Source organism: Schistosoma haematobium, chromosome 1, assembly GCF_000699445.3.
Source record: "Schistosoma haematobium chromosome 1, whole genome shotgun sequence".
NCBI classification, from domain to species: Eukaryota; Metazoa; Platyhelminthes; class Trematoda; order Strigeidida; family Schistosomatidae; genus Schistosoma; species Schistosoma haematobium.
In genome coordinates this window covers 65,202,504-65,228,995 of record NC_067196.1, presented here as the reverse complement: position 1 = coordinate 65,228,995, position 26,492 = coordinate 65,202,504, and the positions used below count along the sequence as shown (strand labels likewise).

Here is a 26,492-nt window from a genome sequence, read left to right as displayed (position 1 = left end):
CAGGAAAGTAATGAAGAGTAATGGAGCAGCAATATGGCTGTCTTTAGCACAGTTAAACAAACGACCACAGCAAAACAATCACTGGTACAATTGGTTATAATAATGATTGCTTCCATTACACCCATCGCGTTCTCTTGATAAAAGTAGGTCACTACACACTCTTAATGCAGGAAGTACACTCAGTCATGCTTTAATATTGAGTACGGTCATATAATTCAGCTTCCCTTAAAGTCACCTCAGTATCTGGACAACTGAAGAAGATTTATATTTCATTGGTAACGCCAACTACCTGTATGAGTATGTTTTTATGGAGTCAGTGGGTGCACGGTATTATGACTAGGGTAAATTACAGGAAAACGAAATGCTCACTTGTATATTGAGGGTCTATATTTAGTGCCATACCTTTCACGTTGCTTCGGATGAAAGGTTATTCCCAAAGCTTTCAGTATTCTCCTGCTGTGTGTCCTCACAGATTGCATACTTTGCAAAAACTCGATCGTCTCGGGAAAGGGACTAGTTTGGTTGCCGTTAGATTCGAAGTTGGTGCCAAATCCAATCGTATACAGAGTCCTAATAAATTAGCTTCTGGTAATATTAAAATTTCAATACATGCATCACCTACTTATAAAAGTCCGACGTCTCAAAAAAGCAAGCAACATTTACCGGTATGCGCAGCAGTATGTTCTTAATTTTCTGTGAGTTCATTTCCAGGAGATTAACTCAACTTCATAAGCAAAGAGCATATAATTTCGCGTTCCATACTCAATATATAAGACTTTGTTAGCAGCAAACCTCCATCAGTGATACTCACAACAGGTTTTTTCGGGTATTTCTTCAGCTGAAGATGCTGTGACTTAACTATTTTGTTGGTGGAATTACTCAAGGTTAAAGCATGAGCTTTACGTGCAAGTCCCCATATTTCTCTGTAGTACAATTAGTATCTTGTAATACAGTGTTGGGCATACCTGATATTACATGTAAATAATAGGTAAAGCAGTACAATGAGAATGGTTTACAGCTTACTATGTAACGTGTTCAGTTAGCACCGACAGACACAAATAAGATTCTAACAAGAAGTCTCGTGACTGCTTACGACTGTTTAAATGCATATCAAGTTACGCTTACCTTCTTAATAAATTTCCGGCAAATATGGAAATTTCCAAGTATTATGTTGATATATCTGTATGTTAGGCTAATAGCCATTATCTCAGCTCGAACACAACCCATCACGACTTTGTCGGTACGTTATGTATCTCATAATTTTACTGAATATATTTTATATCCGTATGACATCGACCGTCCCTTCTTTTCCCACCCTTAAAAGCACAATATGACGTTCATGTACATAGTTACCCGTTACAGTAAGCTGGGACGATGAGTATTTATGTCTGTGTTTATAAAGTAGCTTTCTTATCTTGCTTCACTGGTGTTGTATGTGGAAACAATGCAAATTACTTCAGAATATTTTCGACGTGGCCTTCTGTGACTCAAGTGGCACTACACATCAGAGAGTAGCGTCGGAATTCATTTCAGAAATTTTAACGGTTTCAGTCTTATAGTGTTTTGAAATCACTGCATCTAACAACGGAAAACCCATTAGAACTCGATAAAAATCGAGCGACTACAAAATTATGATCTAGTTCAATGTTAGTACATTTATATTTGCTACTACAATAATAGATCGAACCCTTGAATTGTAAATTTGTCATGATGTGACCACTTAATCTACAAGATATCACATGGAAGCCATATCCTTGTCTATACTGACTCGTCCTATCATGACAATTAGCAGTACAACTTCTAGTAATTCTGAAGAATTCACTTGGGCTGGGAAGAGAGTAATATATTCAACACAAAAAAAAACAAGAGGTTATATAGAATGACCATGCTTTCACGACTGAATCATGACGTTTCTACTAATTGTTCCCGCGTTCACCATTACTGACCTTTTCTATGTCCTAAGTGTTAAATTTGACTTTTCTCAGTAATCCCATATTTAGCTTTGAGGATGTGTGGTTAGAACCAATAGCACGAAAAGACCATTTTTTTACACAATGTGATTTTCATTCTGTTTCACCGTCATTTTTTATCTGATGTGTTAATCACTCAGTATAGTATTTGTTTTATGCCGGTTTGACATTCATTCAGTAGAATGTTCTTTGAATTTATATTACTAGTCCCGATGACCTTGTAGTGTGGCGCCGGGTCGCGTTTAACTACGATCACCACTGCAAGAAGATTGCGTACCAGAACAGGCTAAACCTCCGGGTAAATCAGAAATCAGACGGCGATTGAAAGTTGTAGCGAGATATATTTGTTGGCGATCTCGTGGTATCGAAATAATACCGAGATCGTGCCAAAGGAGTACAAGCGGAACTACTGAGCAAACGTAAGTTCGTGCAAGGTCACAATCAACGGAACGAAGAATGTCTTTAATACAGTTAAACAAACAAGTACAGAAAAACAATCACTGGTACAATTGGTTATAATAATAATTGTTTCCATTACACCAATCGCGTTCTTTTGATAAAAGTAGGTCACTAAAACATATTGATAATAGATATGAAAACGACTTGAATAGCATTGTTATTATCATCATCATTGTTATAGATAGAACAATCGATGACAGACCAGCTGAAGAAACTAAACTAATGTACAAGATTACAGTTGTCACCAACACATGTAGTAGTTAAAGTAAGTATCCATTTCTACAACAACGCTTGTACCTTGTGACGTTTGTATATTTTTTCTAACTCAAAGAAAATGTAGCACTGAAAGTGGTTTTTTGTACAGAATATAACTCATACAAAAATTACGACAAACTTTGACTCTCTTTTCTCAAGGATCTATCTTATCGTGATTATTCACTCAAAACTTAAGTGATACTTTTCTAGCAGTTAAAGATCTTCAATGCATCACTGGAACCAGTGTTTACCGCACACACTGGACCCTCGTCTCACAACATATTTTTAAGCTAATCACGCTTACCGTTCATTCACACTCTGAGTTTATTTTCACAGCTTAGATTTGCCATGCATTTCTCCAAAGATAAGGAAAAAAACGTTGGGATTTATTGTTACTAAATTGTGAGTACTTTTATAACCGTTAATTTGTCTTTAGGAATTAATGTGAAAATTAATATACCGATGAATGAGTTACTGTGATTCAAGGCCTTATTAAGACTGGAAAATCGGTGTGTACCAGCTTTATTAAAAATGAATATTCGTCTTCTTCTTTTTACTAGTATCACTACTAACCTTGAGGACTCTTCATACCTAGTAAACCTATTGAATAAAGATATTAAAAAGCCATCAAAACTGATAAATGACGGCCTTTTTGTAGCACTGAAAAAAGTTCATTATGATAACTGCATCTGCAAAGCCACGTTACATATGGTCACCAATTGTTGAGTGTAAGTCCTATGATCCCAGTTACATTTTAATTTTACAAAATCTCCAAAGCAAATAATATTGAATATTATGGAAGTAATGATGTCTTGTAAACTTCAGGCAAAGGTCGATACATAAATCTATGTTCTTGATCATTTGATTAAGGATGAAGTGGACGAATTCATGTTTGTAATCAGGTGATGTAATTGATGAATAAATTGTGGAAAATGAATGCATCCATTAGTTTAATTTTGTGAACTCTTAGATATAACTAGTAATGCTTGAATGGTAATAAGAATTACCAAGAGGCATACAAAATCCAAACCCGACACGACAATGAGAGCTGAAAATGTTCGACTTTCGAAATATAACACAAATAGAAACAGCGAGTGGTGAAATATCTAAATTGTGTGTTTTTGAATTCCTTTTTCTGCCCACTGGTGGATTTGGAACTTTTTTTAGCACTTCCTTTGACCTTTTTACTTTACTCTGCGTTTCGAATTTGACCTGGTTCTGCTATACCTGAGATACGATTTTCCCAAAACACCTCATAGTTAGCCTTTTCATGTCCTAATTGTTCACGTTTAGTGGTCTAGCAAAGTATCTGGCTTAAGAAACTAAACGAAATTAGTTGGGATCACGTACATTTCGAGTAAGTTTCTATTCGTGATAATTCTCCACTAAAATGTTTATATCATCATATAAACACTTTTACTCGAATTTCGTTCTACCGATTTCTTATGATTTGTAGCAATTTGACCTAATACAAAAGTGTTTTAATTGTCGAATTGCATCAATTAGTTGATTATATAACAATGTGAAGTGTTGGAAGTTTGTATTTCTGACTAAAGAACAATGTTCTTATCCGTCTAATTGATTATTCGATACATTAAAATCATTATTACAGAGCAAGTGTTCCATCAACTCAATATGAAAATTTTACGAAAATCTGTCACGAGTGTATACCAAATTTATTCTAATATAATGGGTTTAAAACTACAGTGGCAGCAATTTGTTGTTGTTATCAAAGATTAAACGCAACAAAAATCAAGATAAAACAAGAAATATGAAGTAATATCTAAAGTAAATGAGTCTATATAAATGCTAGTTCTTTAATGTGGAACTTATGTTCTTCTGATCATGATGTAATCCTAGGTAAATTAAAGTCATTATTAATCAGATATATGATTCAGGATAAAGAAACTTATTTCGAAGCACAAATGTTAAGCACAGAAAGCCAGTCAATGTCAGATTTAGAATTTTAAGACTGACTGATGATATATAAGTCATGTTAAATAGAAGTACATAACACATTGTTGATTGTTTGACTTATTGAGCATAATTCGACCATAATCTCAGAGTCTCCATTAGACAGAGATACGAGATAAAATGTTTTCTTATTTCACGATAATTCTACTATTCTAGTTAAAAATAAGACTTGTCAAGAGTGTAAACAGTCTACAATTCAAGTACTATCGAAAACCAAGAAACACTGGGTAAAACTGTTCCATTGTTTCATGAGGATTTGATGAACATTCTATTAGTGTAGATTCTATTCACTTATGAATAATCTTTCCTTTCCGCTATCAATGATAATATAAAGTTAAAAGAATTGGTCTCTAAAATTAACTAGTGAAAGGTTAGAAAAAAAAAACATAACTTATTATCTAATGATAATAACTATATTTACTGGCATAGTTTACCTTTTTTCCAAGGAATCCATCCCAGAATAATTAATTCTTACAATTTTATTGTTTGTCTAATATCATACATGGTAAAGTATTGCATTTTACTAAAGAACATACATTTCGAATACAATTTATCCAATATTAAAACGATTACCTTTATTAAAACAGGCGTTAAGCTAGGAAACTTTAGTTAGTTTTCTTTTTATAGTGTAGGCAGGAAGACTGAAAGAGCAAATAAGATTAAGGTATAAAAAATAAAGTAGAAGGAAAATTAATTATTTGTATTTCCTTTTTAAGGGTATTCATCTCTATCTGTTTTGTAAAGATGTTAATCTTTCATAGTAGAGACTATTTAATTTATTTAGATAGTTAATAGATTGGGGAACAGAAAGATAAACAGAAAGGGAAATAGGGGGAAAAGGTGCAGGTAATATGGTTTATTATATGATGTAATGCCATCAGTAATAGTGTTAGTAATAATTTAATATAAATAGAAAGTTTAATATCTAAATACATCAAGCAGATGAATGAATATATTATAAAGACAGGTGATTATGGCACAGTATGTTTAATTGGAACAATGAGAAAAGAAAATGTGTATTTAGCTGGTAATTTGTAGACTTAGGACTCGCCATAAGCTTTTTGAATAGTTTGCTCAGTAGCTTGTAAATATGGTGATCGTTCATCCATACTACGATCGAATACAGAACCCGGTGCAGGACCTTGAAAATAAAATACATAAGTTTCAAAATATTTAGATAAAATTCAACAAACCATTGAATTTTAGTAACTTGTTTGAATAAGGCCTTGAATTAATCAAATAAAATACCTATTTCAATAAACCGCTTTATAATCAATGATTAGTCTTAATATTCTCTATCCAGTACATTCATAATGGTATGGTGAGATTTCATAAATATCGGTTAATTCAAGCATATCATCTATTACTATTATCCATTCATTTACTCATTTCAACCGTCTGCATCATTAAAATTAATCGTACATAAGCTAACAAAATCAGATCTATTTTTAAATAGTATAAAAATTATGCTCAAATATGACCTAACTTGCATGAAATTAAAGAACTGCGAATTCATAATTATTATCATTATTCAGAGCTTATCTTTATCATAAAGCATAATCAAACATGCAATCAAAAATTCATGCGAAAAATTTACAAATAAACAGCTTAAATACACTTTGTAGTAAATAATTTTTTTCTCTTTTTATATAAAATTGATCAGTCAGAAAGCAGAATTATGTATAGTTATGATTCTTCTAATTAACTCTGCCTATAGCTCTTCTAGCGTTACTGACGGTCCCAAGCCCGGGTAAAGGGGTGGGGTAGGCATGGGGTTAGCAACCCCATCCCGTAGAAAACTAACTCGCTAAAAAAAAACACTAACCAGAAATATGATTTTTCTAATTGGTACTTTATAGTATTATAATATTTTTGAATAAAATGCATTTCAAAATGTTACATCATTGATAATCTTTCCATTCACAATTTCTATTCTACCAGTGAATTGAAACTAGGGAAATGTAGAAGAACTACTTCATCATCAAATGTATTATGTACAGAGTATTTATCTGTTTAATTGGGATCAGTTGTTAACTAAACATTATTAGTATCGGACACTAATATCAGATGGGTTTTGTGGATATTATAGTAATTCCAATGGTTAAGATCATGAGTCAATTGAAGCTAGACCACCGTGGAAAGCCTGGAAGCACAGTGGGTTTAGCTTCAGGTGATTCATGATCTTAACCATTGAAAGGATACTAATACATCAATTTTTTGTTGAAAACTAGACAACATAAAATTGGGTATTTGGTTTATAAGCAAAAATTTGTTAAGCTATTAGTTACCATAAGTCAAACATGCAAAATACAGTCAGACAATTTTTCTTAAGCTGTTTATTTGAATTCAGTCCGAAATAAAAACTATTTGAATTGTTATTGTAATATGAGATCATTAATTCATTATTATCTAAAGCACCAAAAATAAGCCATTTCAATAATACAGCTCATTTATAACCTCGAAATAATTAAACTTCTATATTTATTTATGTAGCCAATGCTAAAATATATTGAATCAATTTACTGAACATAAAACAACAACCCACCATACTAACATTACCTGTTATATCATAATTGTTAGCTACAACCAAAATGGGAATTTTTGTAACAGATTAACGAAATTATTCGGAAATAAATATTGAATGAAAGGTTGTTCATTCTAACCTAAGGAAGAAACTGTCAAGCACAAATACCTTTGTAAAAATCCTGATTTTCCTGAACTTTGAATAATCAGTGAGAAAGAATGATGTACCTGTACTGACAAGCTTTACCTTTCAGTGAACCTGAGTCAATCTGAATCATTTAGTATTTGAGCTAAGTGTTTACAATCACATTGATTGATAATTAAAGGGATTATTCGGAAAATGATGTGCTAGCGAGTTATATAATCTAACATAATTATCTAAAGATACAACATTTCAAAACTTTAACATATTAACCTTTACAGAAGCCTAGAAATAATTGATTTCAACATTATTGTCCCCTTTATCAATACATAATACATTTCTTACACAATGTTTTAGTTAGCTAAATGAGATCCTCTCAAATCAGTTAACTGTTTATAAACAGCTGTTTAACGAATTCATGTATAAAAATCGCTACGAGATTAAACAAAAGCATTTCCCTATCGATAAAGCTACCAGTCTCTTGATTTCACTTTTTTCCTCTAATAAAATGAAGCAGCAAAACTATAACTATGACAGACTCACTAGTTTAATATAAGATAATTTAGACTAAAATTGTTAATTTATTTTATTATGAACCCACGCCATCTTCTTAAGCTAGAGGACACTGGACAATTATTTTGTCATAACTAAGAACTCCACAGTAGTTAGTAACAAGTTAATTATACAACACTGAACCTATGAGTTTCAATATACTTTTGGAACACTGGGTTATAATCAAACGTTCCCGTTTATTCGCGACATTATTAGATTGTTATCCCATCCCATTAATGATATTCACCATACTTCCAACATGGCTGAACTCCATCAGTCACAGCTTCTCAGAAGAGTTTTGGGAACTCATCCCAAACCTAGTCACCCGTAAGCACATAACATGTTCCGTCACAGCCTACTTCACCTTAATACCTGTCAATGCTACAAAAACTTCATTATTCATCCGATGTGCCTGTACGAAATACGCGTGCTTGAGAAGTCAATAATATGACAATCATGTTTTCATGAGCCATTGCGAATAACTTAAATTTTATTTGACATTCAAATGATTTATAACTCATCAAACGTTTATTGCATTAACATTTTATACATTCAGTCTACCTATCACATTTGTTCCTTTAATTTTATATCTTGAACGTTTATGATTATCCCTAATATAGTTAGTCAATAACAAGTTCATACTGGTTATGAAGTTGAAAATACAAATTTATTCAATATGCTACTTATTTGTTAAATGAATAGTATCTAAAGTGGTTTATTGTTAGTCTAATTATTGTAACTTCGATCTATTTCTTAATGGACGTTCATATGTACCAGTTCTTTATAAATAGTAATTCGAAAAGTATGTCATTGACTGAAAGCATGTGGTAGTGTCGATTCTCAGTTGACTATGATCACCACCACAGATCGATTACGTGCCAATTACCAGGTTATATCCCTCCGTAGGATAAATCTTAGAAGGACAATTGTAGATAGGATATATTTGTTGGTGATCTCGTGTTATCAAAATAATACCGAGATCGTGCCATGGTTTACAGGCGAGACTACCGCGCGTACGTGAGTAAGTTTAAGGTCACAAACAACGGAAAAAGTGTGTTTTTGGTACAATTAAACAAAAAAGTACAGTAAAACAATCACTGGTACAGTTGGTTAGAATAATAAATTTTTCCATTTCACCAATCGCGTTCCCTTCATAAAAGTAGATTACTACAGGCACTTTGAGAGGTTATTTACCTACTGAATAACGACAGTACTTTATGTAATATTACTAAATATGGTTATACTCATTGTGCCAGACAGTTCGTGATTTTAACTTAACTTTTATAATTAAATAGTTACTTAGGTTTTATTGATTTCAGATTTTTTATACTATAGGGTTGTGGAGATTGTTGAATTTTAACTGATATCATATACCGACCAATGTCAGATCATCACTGAAAACCTGAAAGAACTGGACAGTCACTTCGTCATAGTATGGGACTCCTCAACAGTGGTTGAAGTTAGAAATTAACACCGATAGATGCCAATGTTAATGCTCTCAAGGTTAGGCATTCGTACGAAAGATCGAAGGTCCTGGGTTCTAGTCCCATGTGCGGGACTGTGGACATGCACTACTGAGAAGTCCTATACTAGTACGAAACAGTCATCCAATGGTTCCAGGATTTCAATAATGGACTAGGATTAATCATTTTATGATCCCGATTAAAACTTAGATATCTTTGTCGAAATTAAATAAATTATAGTGTAAAGATAAATTTTAGATTCCTTAGCTTCTAGTATTACTATACTCTCGCTTAAATTGAATCATTAGAATAATTGATTAACATATGTTGTTTTTTTTTTAGAAAAAAACTGAATTCGTCGAGCTCCTGCCTGTTTAAATATATTTTAGAACATAAATTACTTGTAATTCCTATAATCTTTCGGTTATCATTGAGATGTATTTAAGCAACTGTTTCAACTCCATTATATATGATTGCTGTACATTGAAAATCACGTATCACTACCTATCAAATTACTATTTCCCACTTGGAAATTAATTAAGTTATGATATTTTTATTAAATACATAATAGTGAAGTAAATTTTCATTATGTTACAGATTAGTTCTATTCAAAATAATAAATACGATGAGTACATTCTCTTTATTGATTTACCACATTTGATCAGGATTTATAGGAAAGCAGAATTATATAAATAATTAATGTAAACCAACCAATTTTATAAAACAATTACGTTTAATTAAATACAATATAATTCGGAATCATTACCAAGATCTAGTTTATAATCAGCCAGTCAGCTACAACGTAGGACAATGGCACATATATGCATCGGTCCAAGTTGCCATACCTCATTAACACAACAAGATGGACACCGGATTTATAGGAGTAGTTAATTCAGTGGTGGTAATATATAAAAGAAAGATTGCATATAAGGATGTAGTACAGGAAGAAAGAAAGATATGAAGCGATTCTAATCTCTTAGTTTAAGGGAAGACAGAGAGTGTATACACCGACGCCATTGTGATCGATTCTGAGCCATGTCACCAAGAGTCTCCAACCACTGGTTTATAATCAGTAATTACGAATTAGTATCAGAAAGGTGCCGGATCAGTGGTCTAGTGGTTGAGCGTTCACGCGCGAGACGGATAGGTCCCGAGTTCGAATCTCACGAAGCGGGGTCCTGGACGCGCACTGCTGGGGAGTCCCACAATAGAACGAAACGGCCATCCAATGCTTCCAGCTTTTCCATGATGGTCTAGCTTCAATTGACTTATAATCTCAACTATTGACATTATGAATTAAACTAATGAATTTGTATTTTAAAACGTCAATTAATTAAGAATAAAACCCATTCATTAATTAATAATATTTCTTAATGATGTAAGAATAAGAAGATTGTAAAATCAACGTTTTACATCAGTTTAATTATGCCTTGACCGATAAACATTCTCAATAAAATAAAATTTATTTTACTTTTACATGACTAACTACATTGTATTTTGTGTGTAAATAGAGTAATCAGTAATAAAATGATAATTTAACATAGTTAATATTATCACTTACCTCCCACACTTGATTGCGGTAATTGTTGTTCAAGGATTTTATATGATTTTGGTTGAACATTTTTAAATGTTGGACCACCATGTCGCCATAAATGTTCTTCAACTATTTCAGCACGTGGTTCAGGTGAATTTGAAGCGACATCAATTGGCCGATTAGAAGCAGCAATTTGTTGCATTGTTTGATTATATGCAACTACATTGAAATCACGTCTAAAATAAATAGAAAATTTATTAGTGATAACATTAAGTTCAGAATCAAGTATTTTTTAAATATCGTTTCTCTTCTTTTTTGTTTATGCTTTGAACAGTGTAAAGATGAGTAAATTTCCAAAATTTGGGATACTAAACAAAAGGTTTTTAGATGAATGATGCGTTTTACCGTAAATTCACTTGATGGGTAGCTAAGAATTACACGAAATCACTTCTTGATATAGTGTAATTGAAGAAACGACCAACAATTCGGCGTCTGAAAATATATCTCCCCATATGTACATATATATCATTTGTATTATGTTTTATTCCCGCAAGATTATCTTATTGATTAATACTAATTATCATGAAACCTTAATTTGGGATGTCTTTCGTCTACCTACAATAATCTATTATCAAAACATAGTTTATGTAATATTGGATTATTTAGACTAGTGACTATACTACAACTTAATCGATAGAATATAATCAGCACTGAAGACTAGACAGACATGATAGTGCTCATTACTCAGTTACCAATTAATGTATTATAAACACTTTTCTTACATAATTAGATTATTTTTCTGACAAAGGCTCAACAAAAGTTTCTGAAAAATGAATGACATTAAATTTCTTAAGATAAACGGTACTTTTTCTACCGGCCATTAATAGTAACCTGCCCTATTATGTGAAGTAATCAACGAAAACATTACTAATTTTGATTTAGATGATGTTGAATATCAGAATATATTGATTAAGCGGATAAGAAAAGTTACTTAGACAACAGATGAGTTGACTATCAATGTATTCTAAAACTATTTAAATTGAGTCATAAATTCAAGTTTTACTTTTGGTGCTAATAAGCAGAATAAATGCAAAATCAAGAGAATTATATTCATATCGAGGTTTAAACCTATCAAGTACATTGCTATGGTAAAGAACTGTACTGTTAAACTATTTAAACTACACCTTAAACGCATATCTATACCAGAGAATTTAAGGCATATTGTCTGATGTTGTAAAAAGTAAAAGAAATACGGTAAATAGATATGTCTGAAGCTTAAAACATCCTTTTTTCTCTACTAATGATATGTGAATAATGTTCATCAGATTGAGAAAAAGCTTTCTAAATGTTTATTAGACAATGAAGTTATTTAACATTCAGAAAGTACTGTGAGTTATCTGAATGACTCTAGCTTCGTACTGTTCATGTCTTTAATACTAGAGGTTATTTTCACAGTATACAACTTATTATCGCTGTACAGTTTTATATATTTGAACTGATAAGTTTTCAATACATGTTTCGCTCAATTCAAGGGCTTATCTGGGAGTATTTCAACAATCAATACACTACTTATAGGTGGTCAGGATCCACAAAGTGATATGCAACCTAGTGATGGCTAATTAAATTGCTTTGACATAAATGTAAAGTACCGGTGATAAATTTTGCGAACAGTTCTTATATGAATGTTTTAGTGACCGAATTTCTCTTCATAATAACACCTGGCAATAAGGAATCATATTTTCATTCCGGAATGATACTTATTACTACGTTATTTAAATGCAAATCAATAAATGACTTTTTTATAGCAGTAACTGTTTTAAAGATCCAAAAATAATGCTCACTAAAAATGTAATCGCCCCCAAAGGCCCTGATACGACAGAGGGTGAGAAGAGTCAGCTCTCCCTCTCCAAATACTCTCACATGGCCACGCGTATACAGCCAATGTCAGGGAAATCCTACTCACTGCGTTTTCGTGACGGGGGTGTTGTTCACGAAATTGCGAGGAAGAAAAGCGAATGTCCGACGCTTTAACCGGGTTGGTGGACACGAAGGATCCACCCTGATTCCAAATCAATGGTGCACATGGGCTCCAGGATCTTGAGGAAACAAAAGCCATATGAACCAGTTGTTGGTCACTGGCTACCATAGGACTGCATATCCTGACGTTGTTTCGCTGCTTTGTGGATCAGATCTTTAGGTCGAAGGCTCCGGGTGTGGCCCCTTGGAAAACTACCTGCTGTGGTTTGGGCACCCGGGCAGCATCACAGCCCGCACACAAATCAAGTGACTTTTGGGGCGTTTACCTATTTGGTGCCTCCTTGTATCAATATTTGTGTTCAAATAGAATTAAATTAAATTGAAATGTATTCAGGATTTGGTTAAATAAATCTAACTAACTTCAGTTGATTAAATACTATAAAACTAACCACAATTAATAAACCATCATTAACATTGAATATTGGACAACATAAATTTCATTAATCACATTTTAATTATCACTTATTCAACAACGTTGAAAAATATGATTCAAATAAAATGTTAACTTACTTTTTAACCATAAAATCCAAATCGTTACCAGCTCTTAAAATTTCAGCTTTCACTTGGGCATGTATCATCCCAGTGATCGGAGTTGCGCATATTTTCAATATTACATCTCCAGGTTCGAGTCCAGACTTATGAGCTATTCCATTACGTGTAACCTAAGCACAAAAGTATTAATGACATTTGTATCAGTGATCATAAATACATATTCTGTGATCATGATGAGACGACATTAGTAAAAAATAAACCTAATAAAATTTTCTAAACTAATTTTCTCAAATTATCAAAATAACATTCAAGCGCTTTCAGTAAACTCAGTTTGTTGATGTTTTCCTTGAGTAGTTTTCTAAAGTATTTTCACTTCCTGTGTTAGAAATGGCTCTGTAAAGTAACACATTTCATATAATGAATGTGACTTACGATACTGTTTGTAAGTAGTAGAGACTAACCTAATTATTTTAGTACATTTCATAGTCACCCGAAAATGACAAATTGACTTGTGACGAAGATAAGCTGTTCCTTGTATGGGATTTTATGTGTAAAGTGTTTGAAAAAGCTTCTCTCAGAGATCCCAAAATGTAAATTTCGACTAAATTCTGTATTGCTAGTGACTAATTTTGAGTTATGATTCCAAGGGTTCTATTGAGAAGTCTTAACTACTAAGACTCTGTCGGGTGTGAGACAATTATTCATCACAGGTGGTGAAGTATATTCGGGGAATATCACGAATTGAATGAAATCAAAAATGTAAACCATTCGATATGGGGTTAATCTTCTACAGGCTAAGTGCTTGCTGGTAGATCAAAGGTGCTGAGTTTGACACACTTTTGTAAATTCATGAACGCTCACTACTGAGGAATCCCATACTAAAACGAAACAACTATCCAATCCTTCATGGGGCTGGGATCAGTCTGTGGTGTAAACTAAAAGATGTTATTATTCGAAATATACCGGCAAGGTTTCGATATAACAAGCTCGGGGAAATCTTTATAAAACATGAGCACCAAAATTATTAATTTGTTTACCAAAACAAGCGCCATTCACAAGTTTAGAATAAATGTTTAGTGGTGTTTATTTAGAGTTCTTAAAACATGACGTTTAAAAAGTAATGTTAATTATGATGCGAAATTTTCCAATGGACAGAATTGTTAAAAAACTGTTTGTAGTTAGAAATAAAGTTTACACTTTATATTAACATAGTTTTGACGATTCATACATGGTTGAACAATCATGTCTCTCATTGTTTTAATCTTTCTACTTTAAAATGTGTTAAGTTTTTCTTATTTCTATTATAATATTTATTACCAGTCATATTTCATATCAAGTTAAGTTTAATAATGGATGCGCACTGCTGAGGAGTCCCGCAATAGGACGAAACGGCCATCCAGTGCTTCCAGGTTTTCGATGGTGGTCTAGCTTCAATTGACTCATGATCCCAACTATTGAAATTATAGAAAATCGCTTTTTAAGTCACAAATTATTGAAACCTAAGAAGGTCAACAAGTGACCTGATGATTTTGGATTTAGTCTTGTCATAAATATTGGACAAGTACTGTTTATATCAATGCATGTAGTTGGTTTCGGGCATGAATTCAACTGAAAAAACGTTTGCGATTTGGACAAAAGATAGAAAATATAACACTATAGAATTTTTATAAGCTTTTCATTCAAACCAATTTTTGAAGCTCAATTAAGTGATGTCTAGTTTTTATTGTACAAGATCGTTTTATAAGTTGACAAACGTTAGAGTATTTTATCACTTCTTTTAAGTTAATCAGTAGGTTTGAAAACAGGAGATACTAGTATAGATTGAGGTGTGTATAGAATTCATGAGTGAAACTTTATGTCGGCCATACACATGCGAGTAAATTTTCTAATTTAGAAAGACTATTTTGACTCTCAAGTTTCGACTGGGACAATGTTGAGATCTTGGATAAAAAAAATTCTAAAATCACCAGATAATTTTTAGAAGCTTGGCACTCAGGTCAATCAGTAATCAACAAACACATTGAAATCGATCCAATCTATCAACCAATCTGGAAAATTATGGACAAATCCAGGACCAAGAATCAAATTAATGGGGATACAGTCAAAATAAAGAAGTACATAATGGCAGGTTAAGGGTTGACAATAACTGATCAAGATCGAGGAGTCATATGAAGAGAAATTCAAACACTTTACATCTACGTGAAGTTTGTGCTGATGATGTTCAAAAGAACGATGAAAGCTCCACGACCAAAGTATCCAGCTTGGAGAACAAAGCTCCACCTAAGCTACATATCTTAGTTAATAACAGGTAGATTAAAGAAATTTGCGTATCAATAATTAGTTTAAACATGGAAAATTATTATTTAATAAATCAATTTATTTACCAGTCACTAAATTTAGATGACTGAATTATCTTCAAATGATTAGGCCACTAAGCTTTATTAACCGAAGTAGTTTAAACGTATACCTCATGACCAAAGACACCATTAATTCGATTTTAAGCATATAAGTTCTTGTCTCAGAAAAAAACAACTACTACAGACAGGTGCAACTACTGATATGCTTAGCCTTGTACCAGACATAGTAGTTACAGTTTATCCAGTTGGATGTTTGCGGCTCTGAAAAACGATAGTACTTTAAACATTCAACTTCGTTTTCAAACTTGCATTTTGTATTGCTTTCTTTAGAGTTATTTATTAAAATCTCTCATGACTTTTTGTTTTTTTGCATTCTTCCTGATTTGTTCTTATTGTGATGTTAAGTTGAGGAATCTAAGTCAGTCCAAATACTTTACTGTCAGGTACTAATTCCTATTCTATACAGAACCGCCCTTGACTTGCTTGTACAATTCAACACTACCTCAGATGTACAGGAAGCATTTTTTTCTACACATCATTCGATTAATATAAGTTTAATGGAACAGTTTAAGTTAACTTTTAAGTTTTTTTATTGAGATCATAAACCGATTGAGGTTAGACCACCATTGAAAACCTGGAAGCACTGGACGGCCGTTCCGTCCTATTGTGATACTCCTCAGCAGTGCGCATCCACGATCCAGGTTTTCAATGGTGGTCTAGCATCAACCGGTTCATGATCTCAACCAAAAAAACTTAACAATCTCCACAACCCCTAAACTGATAACTTTTAAGTGACAGACCAATGTTTATTTTCTTTTCATAGAAGAAAATTTCTCATCGACTTATTACACGCTGATTATTATTCAATAATCAGCCTCCTCTTACTTTGTAGAATATCTCAGCATATTATAAAAAATATGTAATGCATAGTTTGTAAATTTATAACAATAATTTACTTTAAGTTTGGGGTTGTGGAGACTGTTTAATTTAAGTTAGACCACTATTAAAACCTAGAAGCACACCACGGCCGTTTCATCCTAGTAAAGGATTCCTCAGCAGTGCGCGTCCACGATCCCGCCCGCAAGATCCGAACCAAACACCTTCGGTCTCGTGCGAATGCTTGAACTATAGACCACTGATCCACCGGCATTCAGTGGTGTTGATGTCTAACTTTAACTAATATACGATGTCGCTTGACCATCTTTCATTGTCTTCAGTGGATAACTGCCTCACACCCGATACGGTTCAGTGGTCTGAAGTTTAAGCGTTCTCACGAGACTGAAGATATTAGGTTCGAATCTCGGCTGTGGGATGGCGGTTGCGCACTCCTGAGGGAGCCCATACTAGAATGAGACGGCCATTCAGTATTTTAGGTTTTTAATGGCGGTCTAGGATTGATCGCTTCATGATTTCGGTGAGATTATTTATTTCTTGTTATTGAGCAAACATTAATCATTATTTTAGCTGAAAATATGTATATCCCTTCTTATGAAAAGACTCTATCATTGGAAAAGTAACTGTTGGTAAATATATAGTTAATAACTTTTTGAGATATACTAATTCTCGTGGCGGGGGTGTTGTTTACGAAAATGGGAGGACGAAAAGCGAATGTCCGGTGCTTTAACCGGATCCCAAACCAATGGTGCACATGGGCTCCAGTATCCTGCGGGAACAAATGGCGTATGAACCGATCGTTGGTCACCGACTACCATGGGAAGGCATCTCCCTACGATGCTCCACTGCCTTTTGGGTCAGGCCCCTAGGTCAAAGGTTCGAGGTGTGGCCCCCTAAGAAAACCACCTGTTTCGGTCTGGGTACCCGAGCAGTATCACAACCCATACACAAATATAATGATATTGAATATATGTGGCGCATACATATTTGGTGCCCTCTTGTACCAATATTTATGTGTTCAAATAAAACAAATAAAATAAAATACTTATACTATATTATCAAAAGTAAAAAAACTTCATAACTGTGAAACATATAAAACTTAAAGTATTTGTGTTGTTAAGACTATTTTCGTAGAAATAATTCTGTATGAAATAAAATTTTAAAGTACTTCTTAGATAGTATTTGCTATAAACAATCCTAGAACATAAAGTCCTATCATAGGTGTATATTTTTTTTCAACGATAATATATTGTTTACAGTTTGTACGTGGTTAGTTCTTCTGTTATTCACTTCACTTATATTCGAATGTAGTTAATATCACTAAATCTACTTTTGTTGATAAATAAACGTAGGTAATTAGATATACAAGAGAAGGGGAAATCATATCAATAATTCTGATAGTTGTCAATTTAATGCACCGTGAAAATATTCACATAGTTATCAATTAACTCACTAAATAATCATTCACTTATTCTACATGTAACCAATTTACTGGAAGATTACGTTTAATACACAAATCAATGATTGAATAAAGTGATAGGAAAGAAGTGAAACTTGCTTACAATAAACAATCACATTAATATATAGTAATAAATAAATAATTGTAACTTAGTAATCTTATGTTGGATAATTAGATAGAGAATATTGAAAAAAATGATTCGGAGGAAGCGAATAAGTATTACATTCATAACAACAACATAATAATAAAAATAATTATTATAATCATACTATTTATATGTTATTCTATGAAAAAATACAAAATATAGATTACTATTGTTGAGATAAGATGGTGGTTAGAGGTAGTCCACAGGAAACCCTGGACCTAGGCTTCGTGCTACTTGGCACTCCTCAGCAAGGTTTGCCTATAATCATGAGGGAACTGATGCTCCCTGACGGACTACTGAGCTATCCGGGCCGCAACTGACCTTCTGTAGGACTGAGTGGTGACGTCTCTGACTGTGAAGCTTGGTGATATGGGATCGAATCCGTCAGGGAGTATCAGTTTGCTCAAGATTATAGATACACTTTGCTGACGAGTGCCAAGTAGCACAAAACCTAAGTCTAGAGTTCCCTGTTGACTACATCCAACAACTATCTTATCTCAACATAGTGCACGCAATGTTGAGTCATCTAGACTGGTGACCATATTTCAACTTGGTCGATAAGATTCGATCTGCACTAAGAAGTACCTAGCATACATGACATTGATCATCATCCAATGACCAATCAATCGTAAGTAATAATAATAATCCTATCTATACAAGTTATTCTATAAACGAATGCAAAATACAACTATTCCTTTTTTATAGATTAAAAACTTAACCAAATTACATACCATACACTTAATGGTTACATATCACTCATTATATGTGTATAGTTTGTTTTTTTAATGAATAAAATACTTTATGAAATAATTCCTGAAATTTTAACTGTTTACTGTTCAATAAGTAATTCCTTTATCTTGAATAATTAATGAGAACATAAGTATGTAAATGTACTATTACTTCATATAATTAAATAAAACATTCATTATTCTCTTTATAAAATTAGTTTTTCTACATGAATGATAAAGTTATTGAGATTATCAAGTTGGAACAAGTACATATCAATATTGATATTAGAATGGAAATTGATTAAAGGCTTTATACATTAGTAAATAGTCTACTTAATTAGTTGTTAAAATATAATTAATTATAAGAAACAATATGAGACAGTGTGTAATACATTATTTTAGAAGCATAATACTAAAGCTTATATATACATATATTTGATGGAGTTTTGTTCTCTGAACTGGATAGTTTGGTCGTGGAGATTTCATCGGTCTTCTAAACAACATCATCAGCACAAACTCCGGGTATATATATATATAGTAATGGGGGATCATAATACTACTTACCTTTATAGTTTAGTTTCATTCTGCCTAAAAAAGCCTAATAAACTGTATAAATTGTATTTTTTTAAGCATCAGATTTACTACTTTGGTATTACTTGCAAGATTTCATATAACATTGATGATAAATGGAATTTCAAATTGAATTCTGAACACTTCTAATCTGTCAGAACTATTCAAGTTCTTCATGAAAATCCATTGATTTACACCGTACCTTTAATCATTTGTATTTTGTTATTAGTAGTATCAATTCTATATTTTAAAAAATAAAAATAAAATAGCCTTCTGTGTGAAAGAACAAACCAGCTTCCAGCTGAAGAGAAAATTAGGAAAAGAAGATGGAAATGGATAGGACATACATTACGCAAATCATCAAACTGCATCACGAAGCAAGCCCTAACTTGGAATCCTGAAGGGAAGCGGAAAAGAGGAAGGTCAAAGAACACATTACGTCGGGAAATAGGAGATATGGAAAGAATGAATAACAACTGGGAGGAGCTGGATAGGAATTCCCGGGACAGAGTTGGATGGAGAATGCCGGTGAGCGGCCTATGCTCTTTCACGAGGAGTAACAGGCGTAAGTATCAATTTTATCACCCAGACATTCTATTTTTAAATAAAACAAATCAACTACCTACGTTGGATTAACTTTTCATTCCTTTAAATATTACACAGTGAAAATCTTCCTAATCTCATACATTCATCATAGAATTCTGTTCTCCTTTCTGACGATTCACTTTCGTGAAACAAGGTTTTTTTTCTGATAAATTTAGGTAAGTTTTAATAAAGATTATGAAAATTATACTCTTATATCATATTAGTGGTTTCTCATTATTACTATACTATTCAGGCAAAATATTTCTATTTAAAAAATGATTACAATAAACATATTCCACCTAGTCTTAATGTATATTTGTTTTTGGGGAAATCTAAGTATCAAATATTATTTTGTGACTATATAAATGCAGACGACAAAAAGAAGTAAATTTTACTAAACTGAAATAAAAATTATGGATGTATGATGTTGAGTTTTGTTGAAAGCACGAGCTGATCTAAGATTTGTATGTCATTGAATACTGGCTTAAAATCTTAGAGGTTAAGCATTTGCCCGCAAGACTGTAAGTCCTGGGCTCGATTCCTGCGCGCGAGGTCGTGAATGCGCATCGCTGAAGAGTCCCATACTAGGACGAAACGGCGGTCCAGTACTTCCATGTTTTCAGTGGTGGTCTAGCCTGGATCGACTAGTGATTTTCACCGTGGAAATTGATTGTTTACAATTATTTTAACAGATTAGTTTTCATCAACGGATAGCGAAATTTACAAAGATATCTGATAATCTTACACCAAAAATGTTAAAGTTATAAGTAATGGAACAATATTTCGCAAAATATTCTTTTGCTCACATACATTTATAGATCTAACATGAATGAGTAGGATATAGCTGGTACCTTGACAGATTTTTCGAGTTTAATTAACCTAGCAACCCAACCGAGCTATGTTAGCTAAAATACCTGTTCATACGGTCTTGACTTGACAAACCGAAAAAAACTAAAAGGAGCAAGTTTTAACCTCTAGGTTTTACTTATACTGTGAAGCATACTAGATTACGGCGATAACATTGTGTTTCCTCGTTCAGTATATTTTATCTCCTCAATTTATTTATATATGATTACTGAATCATATGAGTTCATAATGTTTTGTGTTGGATCTCTTAGAGTAATTATAATGGTTTGTGTAATTTTATCGGGTTCAAAACATGATACCGGATCTAACACCAACAGATGTATATAATGACTAACATACAACGACTCCTCAACAATAATATTTACATGAAAGTACGGAGAGAAAGGATAAGATTTGCTAGAGACTTTATGTGTTTCGAGAAAAGACGATGAAGCAAGTGAGCATCACAATACATATATTAATATGCAAAACAAAACGACCGACAGAAATAGGTTTCAGTTATGTGATATCCCCAAGTCTTAATAATACTGTCGTTATGAGAACCTTCATTATTCGCATGGTAATATTTTTAGTCAGCGTATCGTTACTCGAAGTTAGCCTATCATACTCAACATAAAACCTGGTATATTTGTATATCAGTTCAAACTCCCACACCACATTAGCATACAAATCCTAGAGTAGTAAAAATAGCAACAGTATCATTGGTAGTAAAATATCTTACACATCGACAGCATGATTCAAGTATTAAGAATGAATTCAAGAAATAAAAAGTACAAGACAATTTTAAAATTCCAAATCTAAGAGAAGGTAAATAGTGGACGTATATATGTCATCATAATCAATTACGAATCATGTCACCCATTACCTCTGAGCGTTGGTTACAATAATCACACAAAACCCAACACAATTCAAAAAACAGTAAATTTTCTTTGAAACTATGATTCTGCAGAATCATTCATTGCCTAATTACTTAGTTTCTATTACTGATAAAGTTTACTTATCATAATTAACAATTCCTTTCACTCTAATCAACTTTACAATTTTTTCCGATTACTGCTTCTACTCTTACTATCTCTACTACTACGGGATTTGAATCGACAGTTGATGATTAAGCTTAAGAATTAGATTTACGGTTTTTCATAACGAACTTATATCAGTTAAAATGCCGAGACCGATATTTGACCAAATGAGTGAATGAATTCCGCGCCAAAACCCAAGACCTCTTATCCCAAATCTGATTGGTTCGTTCATAAATTATAGTCTTACCGAATTTACTTTAAAACTAGGAACAAAAAACAGTATGATAATATTTGTCTACATATATTTTAAACATGTTCTACTTATATTAAGTTAAAATAGTGATATTCTGTATACATAATTTATTTTAATATCTTAAATAGAATAAAATTAAACAAATATAAAGTATCTTCGAAAGAAAACTCTTGTGAAATTTCTACAATGCATTCATTCATTTGTAATGTAAATTTTGTTTTTAAAGAGTTTACTAAATCTTTCACTAATTAAAAGATGGTACCTACTATGAGAGAGAATAAACCAACATCCAGCTGAAGAAGAAATTAGAAAAAGACGTTGGAAGTGGATAGGACACACATTAAGGAAATCATCAAACTACATCACGAAGCAAGCTCGAACTTGAAATTCTGAAGAGAAACGTAAAAGAAGAAGACCAAAGTACACAGTGCGTTGGGAATCGGAAGCAGACATGAAAAGAATGAATAGTAAGTGGAAACAACTGGAAAGGATTGCTCATGACGGAGTTGAATGTGGAATGCTGGTGGGTGGCCTATGCTCCTCCACAAGAGGTAACAGGCGTAAGTAAGTAATATTGTGGTATAAATTGAAATTAAATCAACCTACAAGAAGAACTGCCTAATGTAATTTTTCCTGGAGGTTTTTTCATTTCATATATTGGTTTTCTTCGAAACAGTACATCACTTAGCCTTTGTACAGTATACACATGTTTCGTTTTTTCTTTTATTAAATATATAAATCTATTCGATTCATTCATTTTACAGACCTAAAGAATTAGGGATTATCTAGTTGAGTAGGGTATGGAGATTAGTTCAATGAGAATATAGTCCAAATCACAAGTTATTATAATCTGGAAAACAACAGATAACTAGGGAGGATTTGACATCTGCTTCGTTCTAGTATATGTCGAGAAGGAGGGAGAAGGCGCTAACAATGAATGACGGTCACTACATTACAAATTGATTGTAGTTGAAAATATAGGTAATTAGATTCTAACTAATTGGTTTAAAGGTAACACGCTCATTGTGAAACCTAAAGGTTCTGAATTAAATTTCTAGTGAGTTCGTGAATTTACAGTGTTTAAGATGAAATAGCTGTTCAGTGCTCTTTAGTTTCCATTGATTCCTTAGTTGATTTCAATCCCCAATAAAAACTGTTTCCATAGACGAAATTTGTGATTTGTGTCTTTGCATGTTTACACTATTAATTTAATTACACTTATACTGCTTACAGTGAAGCAAGAATGTACAACTCAACTGTACACGGCATGTTGGTCATGTTAAGAATAATTTGACTTCATTTTACGAAAACCATTATACCAAGTAAATCTTATCCATTGAGGAAACTTCAAGGGATCATTTATTAGTAAACAGTAGTTTTTTGTACAAACTGTAACCAACTACTTAGGCACAATTACCGTATTGGCTGAAAAATATTTGATAATTCGGATTTTATCAGAATGGGTTTTGTGGAGAGTTTTAGAAATTTTCACAGATTGAAATCATGAGTCAGTTGAAGCTAGACCACCATGGAAAACCTGGAAGCACTGGACGGCCGTTTCGTCCTGGTATGGGACTCCTCAGCAGTGCGCATCCACGATCCCGCACCACGCGGGGCTCGAACCCGGGACCTACTGGTTTCGCGCGCGAGCACTTAACCACTAGCCCACTGAGCCGGCATCCAACGGTGTTAATGTCTAACTTCAACCAATCCACGAAGTTGCGCCACCGTACACCATTGTCTTCAGTGAGTTGTTATCCAGGTTTTCCATGGTAGTCTAGCTTCAACTGACTCATGATTTCAATCTGTGAAAATTTCTAAAACTCTCCACAAAACCCATTCTGATAATAATCAACTGCTCATTAGTGGCTGACTTCAAGAAAAACTCCTGGAGTTCTAGTGAGAAGCCGTTACCAGTGGAGTTCAACCGGTCTGTTGTGAGATAACAACTCACTGAAGACAATGGTGTACGGTGGCTCAACTTCGTGGATTGGTTGAAGTTAGACATTAACACCGTTGGATGCCGGCTCAGTGGGCTAGTGGTTAAGTGCTCGCGCGCGAAACCAGTAGGTCCCGGGTTCGAGCCCCGCGTGGTGCGGGATCGTGGATGCGCACTGCTGAGGAGTCCCATACCAGGACGAAACGGCCGTCCAGTGCTTCCAGGTTTTCCATGGTGGTCTAGCTTCAACTGACTCATGATTTCAATTCGAATTTTATAAATTTTATAAACCAACGCTACCACATATAATTTGGGCATTTTTCTTTAAAAGTTGGTCAATAAGCGGTACGAGAATGATTGACTTTCAGTTATTAAGTTCGGTTGAACTAATACAACGAATTCGGATTTTCACACAGTGCCCATTTAAATTGCCTTCTATCTAACGTGTATACCATAAAAGGCGATACACAGTTAAATGAACGATTATTACCCTTAGCTGACCAGATGTTAAACTCTTATATCTGCAAAATATCATACAAGAGTCAAATAGATCATTGGTAATCTTTAATTGTGAAACTGGGTGACATCGGTTTGAACTCAGTGATAACCATCAGTTCCTTCAAGAGTGAAAATACATCCTGATAACGACTGTGAATTAGCTCAAAACCTGAGTTCATATCATTTCGCTGATTATCTCCAGTCATCTAACAACAATCAATTAAAAATATACATTCCTCAAAATGCAAAAATATATACTAACTTACTTTATGGACAAATACTGGCAAGCCTTGATCAACACCACCTTGTAATACAAATCCCCAGGATTTATCTGATGTTGCTCTGCGAAGACTAATTACTACTGGTTCAAGTGCCATCAATGTTATTATTAATGATTGTAATAATGATAATAATTACAAGGATATTAACACATTAACAATAATGGTTCAAATAAAGAATCCTTCTATACTAGAATATAAAATACTCGAAAGATTTTTGAATTTTCAATCTTTTATGTTGAATAGAGAAAAATGGATGGTTATTTAGATTATGAAAAAAATTTGTTACATTACTGTAACTCCTTAAAATTAGGGATGTTTTGAACTGACCAATCATAAACGCTGAAAGAGAGTGAAATTGAACATTTTGTTGTAGTTTTAATGACAAGAATAGCACAGTATAAGGTTTACGTGATTTTGCAAAGGAACTTCATTTTACTGTCTAGATAGTTACATTACACCCTAACATTTTCATGATATCCTTACATAAAGTTATATTAATGTGTGGCTATGCATTTTATAAAGCACACAAGCAATTGTGTTAAGATGATTGGTTGATTAAATAATAAATAAAGTGGTCTGCCTTTTCTTATTGATTTTTGATTTAGGTCACACAGACTCCTAGAACATTGACTTCCTACATACTGGAAGATATGTGGAATCAATAACCTAGTGCTGTGTTTTCTTAAGAATAAAGATTTTTTAGTAATGAACCAATGTCTGGAATAATAAGCAAATGCGAATCCGGTTACTTCATACTTCACAGTATATTTGCAGTTCTGTGAAAATATTAGGTTGTTCTTAATTAGAAAAATATTTAACTAGCTATCTTGAAGCAGATATGATTGCTAGGTTGATGTTTGTAAACAAGGGTAGTGCGTGGTCCAGGGTTCGAACAATTGATCTTTTCACTTTATTGTAATAAAATAAATTTAGTTGCTTACCTCATAAAACAATCGGACAGAACACTTAGTAACCATAACGAAGTCGGGGTGTGATCAGTAATCATGTTCAGTAGCTGCACATATGTTGTTTCTCGTTGGAAAGGCTATACCATACAAGGACATCTAGAGAAATTTATCCATAGGTAGTCTACATAGAATTTACAAATGATGAGTCCTCGAATAAACATCCCTGTGAACGTTATGAAGAAAGCGACTCACTCCTTTACTTTGTACCTCTTGAAAAGCCCACAGAGAACAAATTAGCAGAGAAATCCCAATTTCCCAAAATTAATTGTTGTTAAGATTTACGCGTCATAACTAATCGTAAGAAATGTTGAACAAACCAGTTCTCATCCCAAATTATTGTATCAGTGTATAAACTAAGACTCCAGAATGACGAACTGTTAAGAATCATATGGCCAGATCAATAAAACAAATATTCTATTTAGCCTTATTGCTAAATGAAAGATTGCCTTTAAGTTACAAGATGGATGGTGGCTAGCAGTGAAATCCAGAACGCGTATTTCGTTCTACTTAGGATTCGCCAGTTGGATG

At 33.2% G+C, this 26,492-nt stretch overlaps 1 protein-coding gene across 2 annotated transcripts; it reads right to left on the bottom strand.

Annotated features, from left to right (window-relative positions):
• Positions 1 to 4,344: 4,344 nt before the first annotated feature.
• ZASP52_1 (PDZ and LIM domain protein Zasp) lies at positions 4,345 to 25,092 on the bottom strand (the record flags this gene model as incomplete). Of its 2 annotated transcripts, XM_012937729.2 has the most annotated exons (5): positions 4,345 to 5,799; positions 7,218 to 7,238; positions 10,900 to 11,108; positions 13,420 to 13,571; positions 24,982 to 25,092. In XM_012937729.2, 5 exons carry the CDS (start codon positions 25,090 to 25,092, stop codon positions 5,699 to 5,701), a joined length of 594 nt encoding a protein of 197 aa, XP_012793183.1. In that variant the 3' UTR covers positions 4,345 to 5,698. The 2 variants fall into 2 exon arrangements, with proteins under 2 accessions (XP_012793183.1, XP_051074834.1); XM_051209381.1 differs by lacking the exon at positions 7,218 to 7,238.
• Positions 25,093 to 26,492: the final 1,400 nt, after the last annotated feature.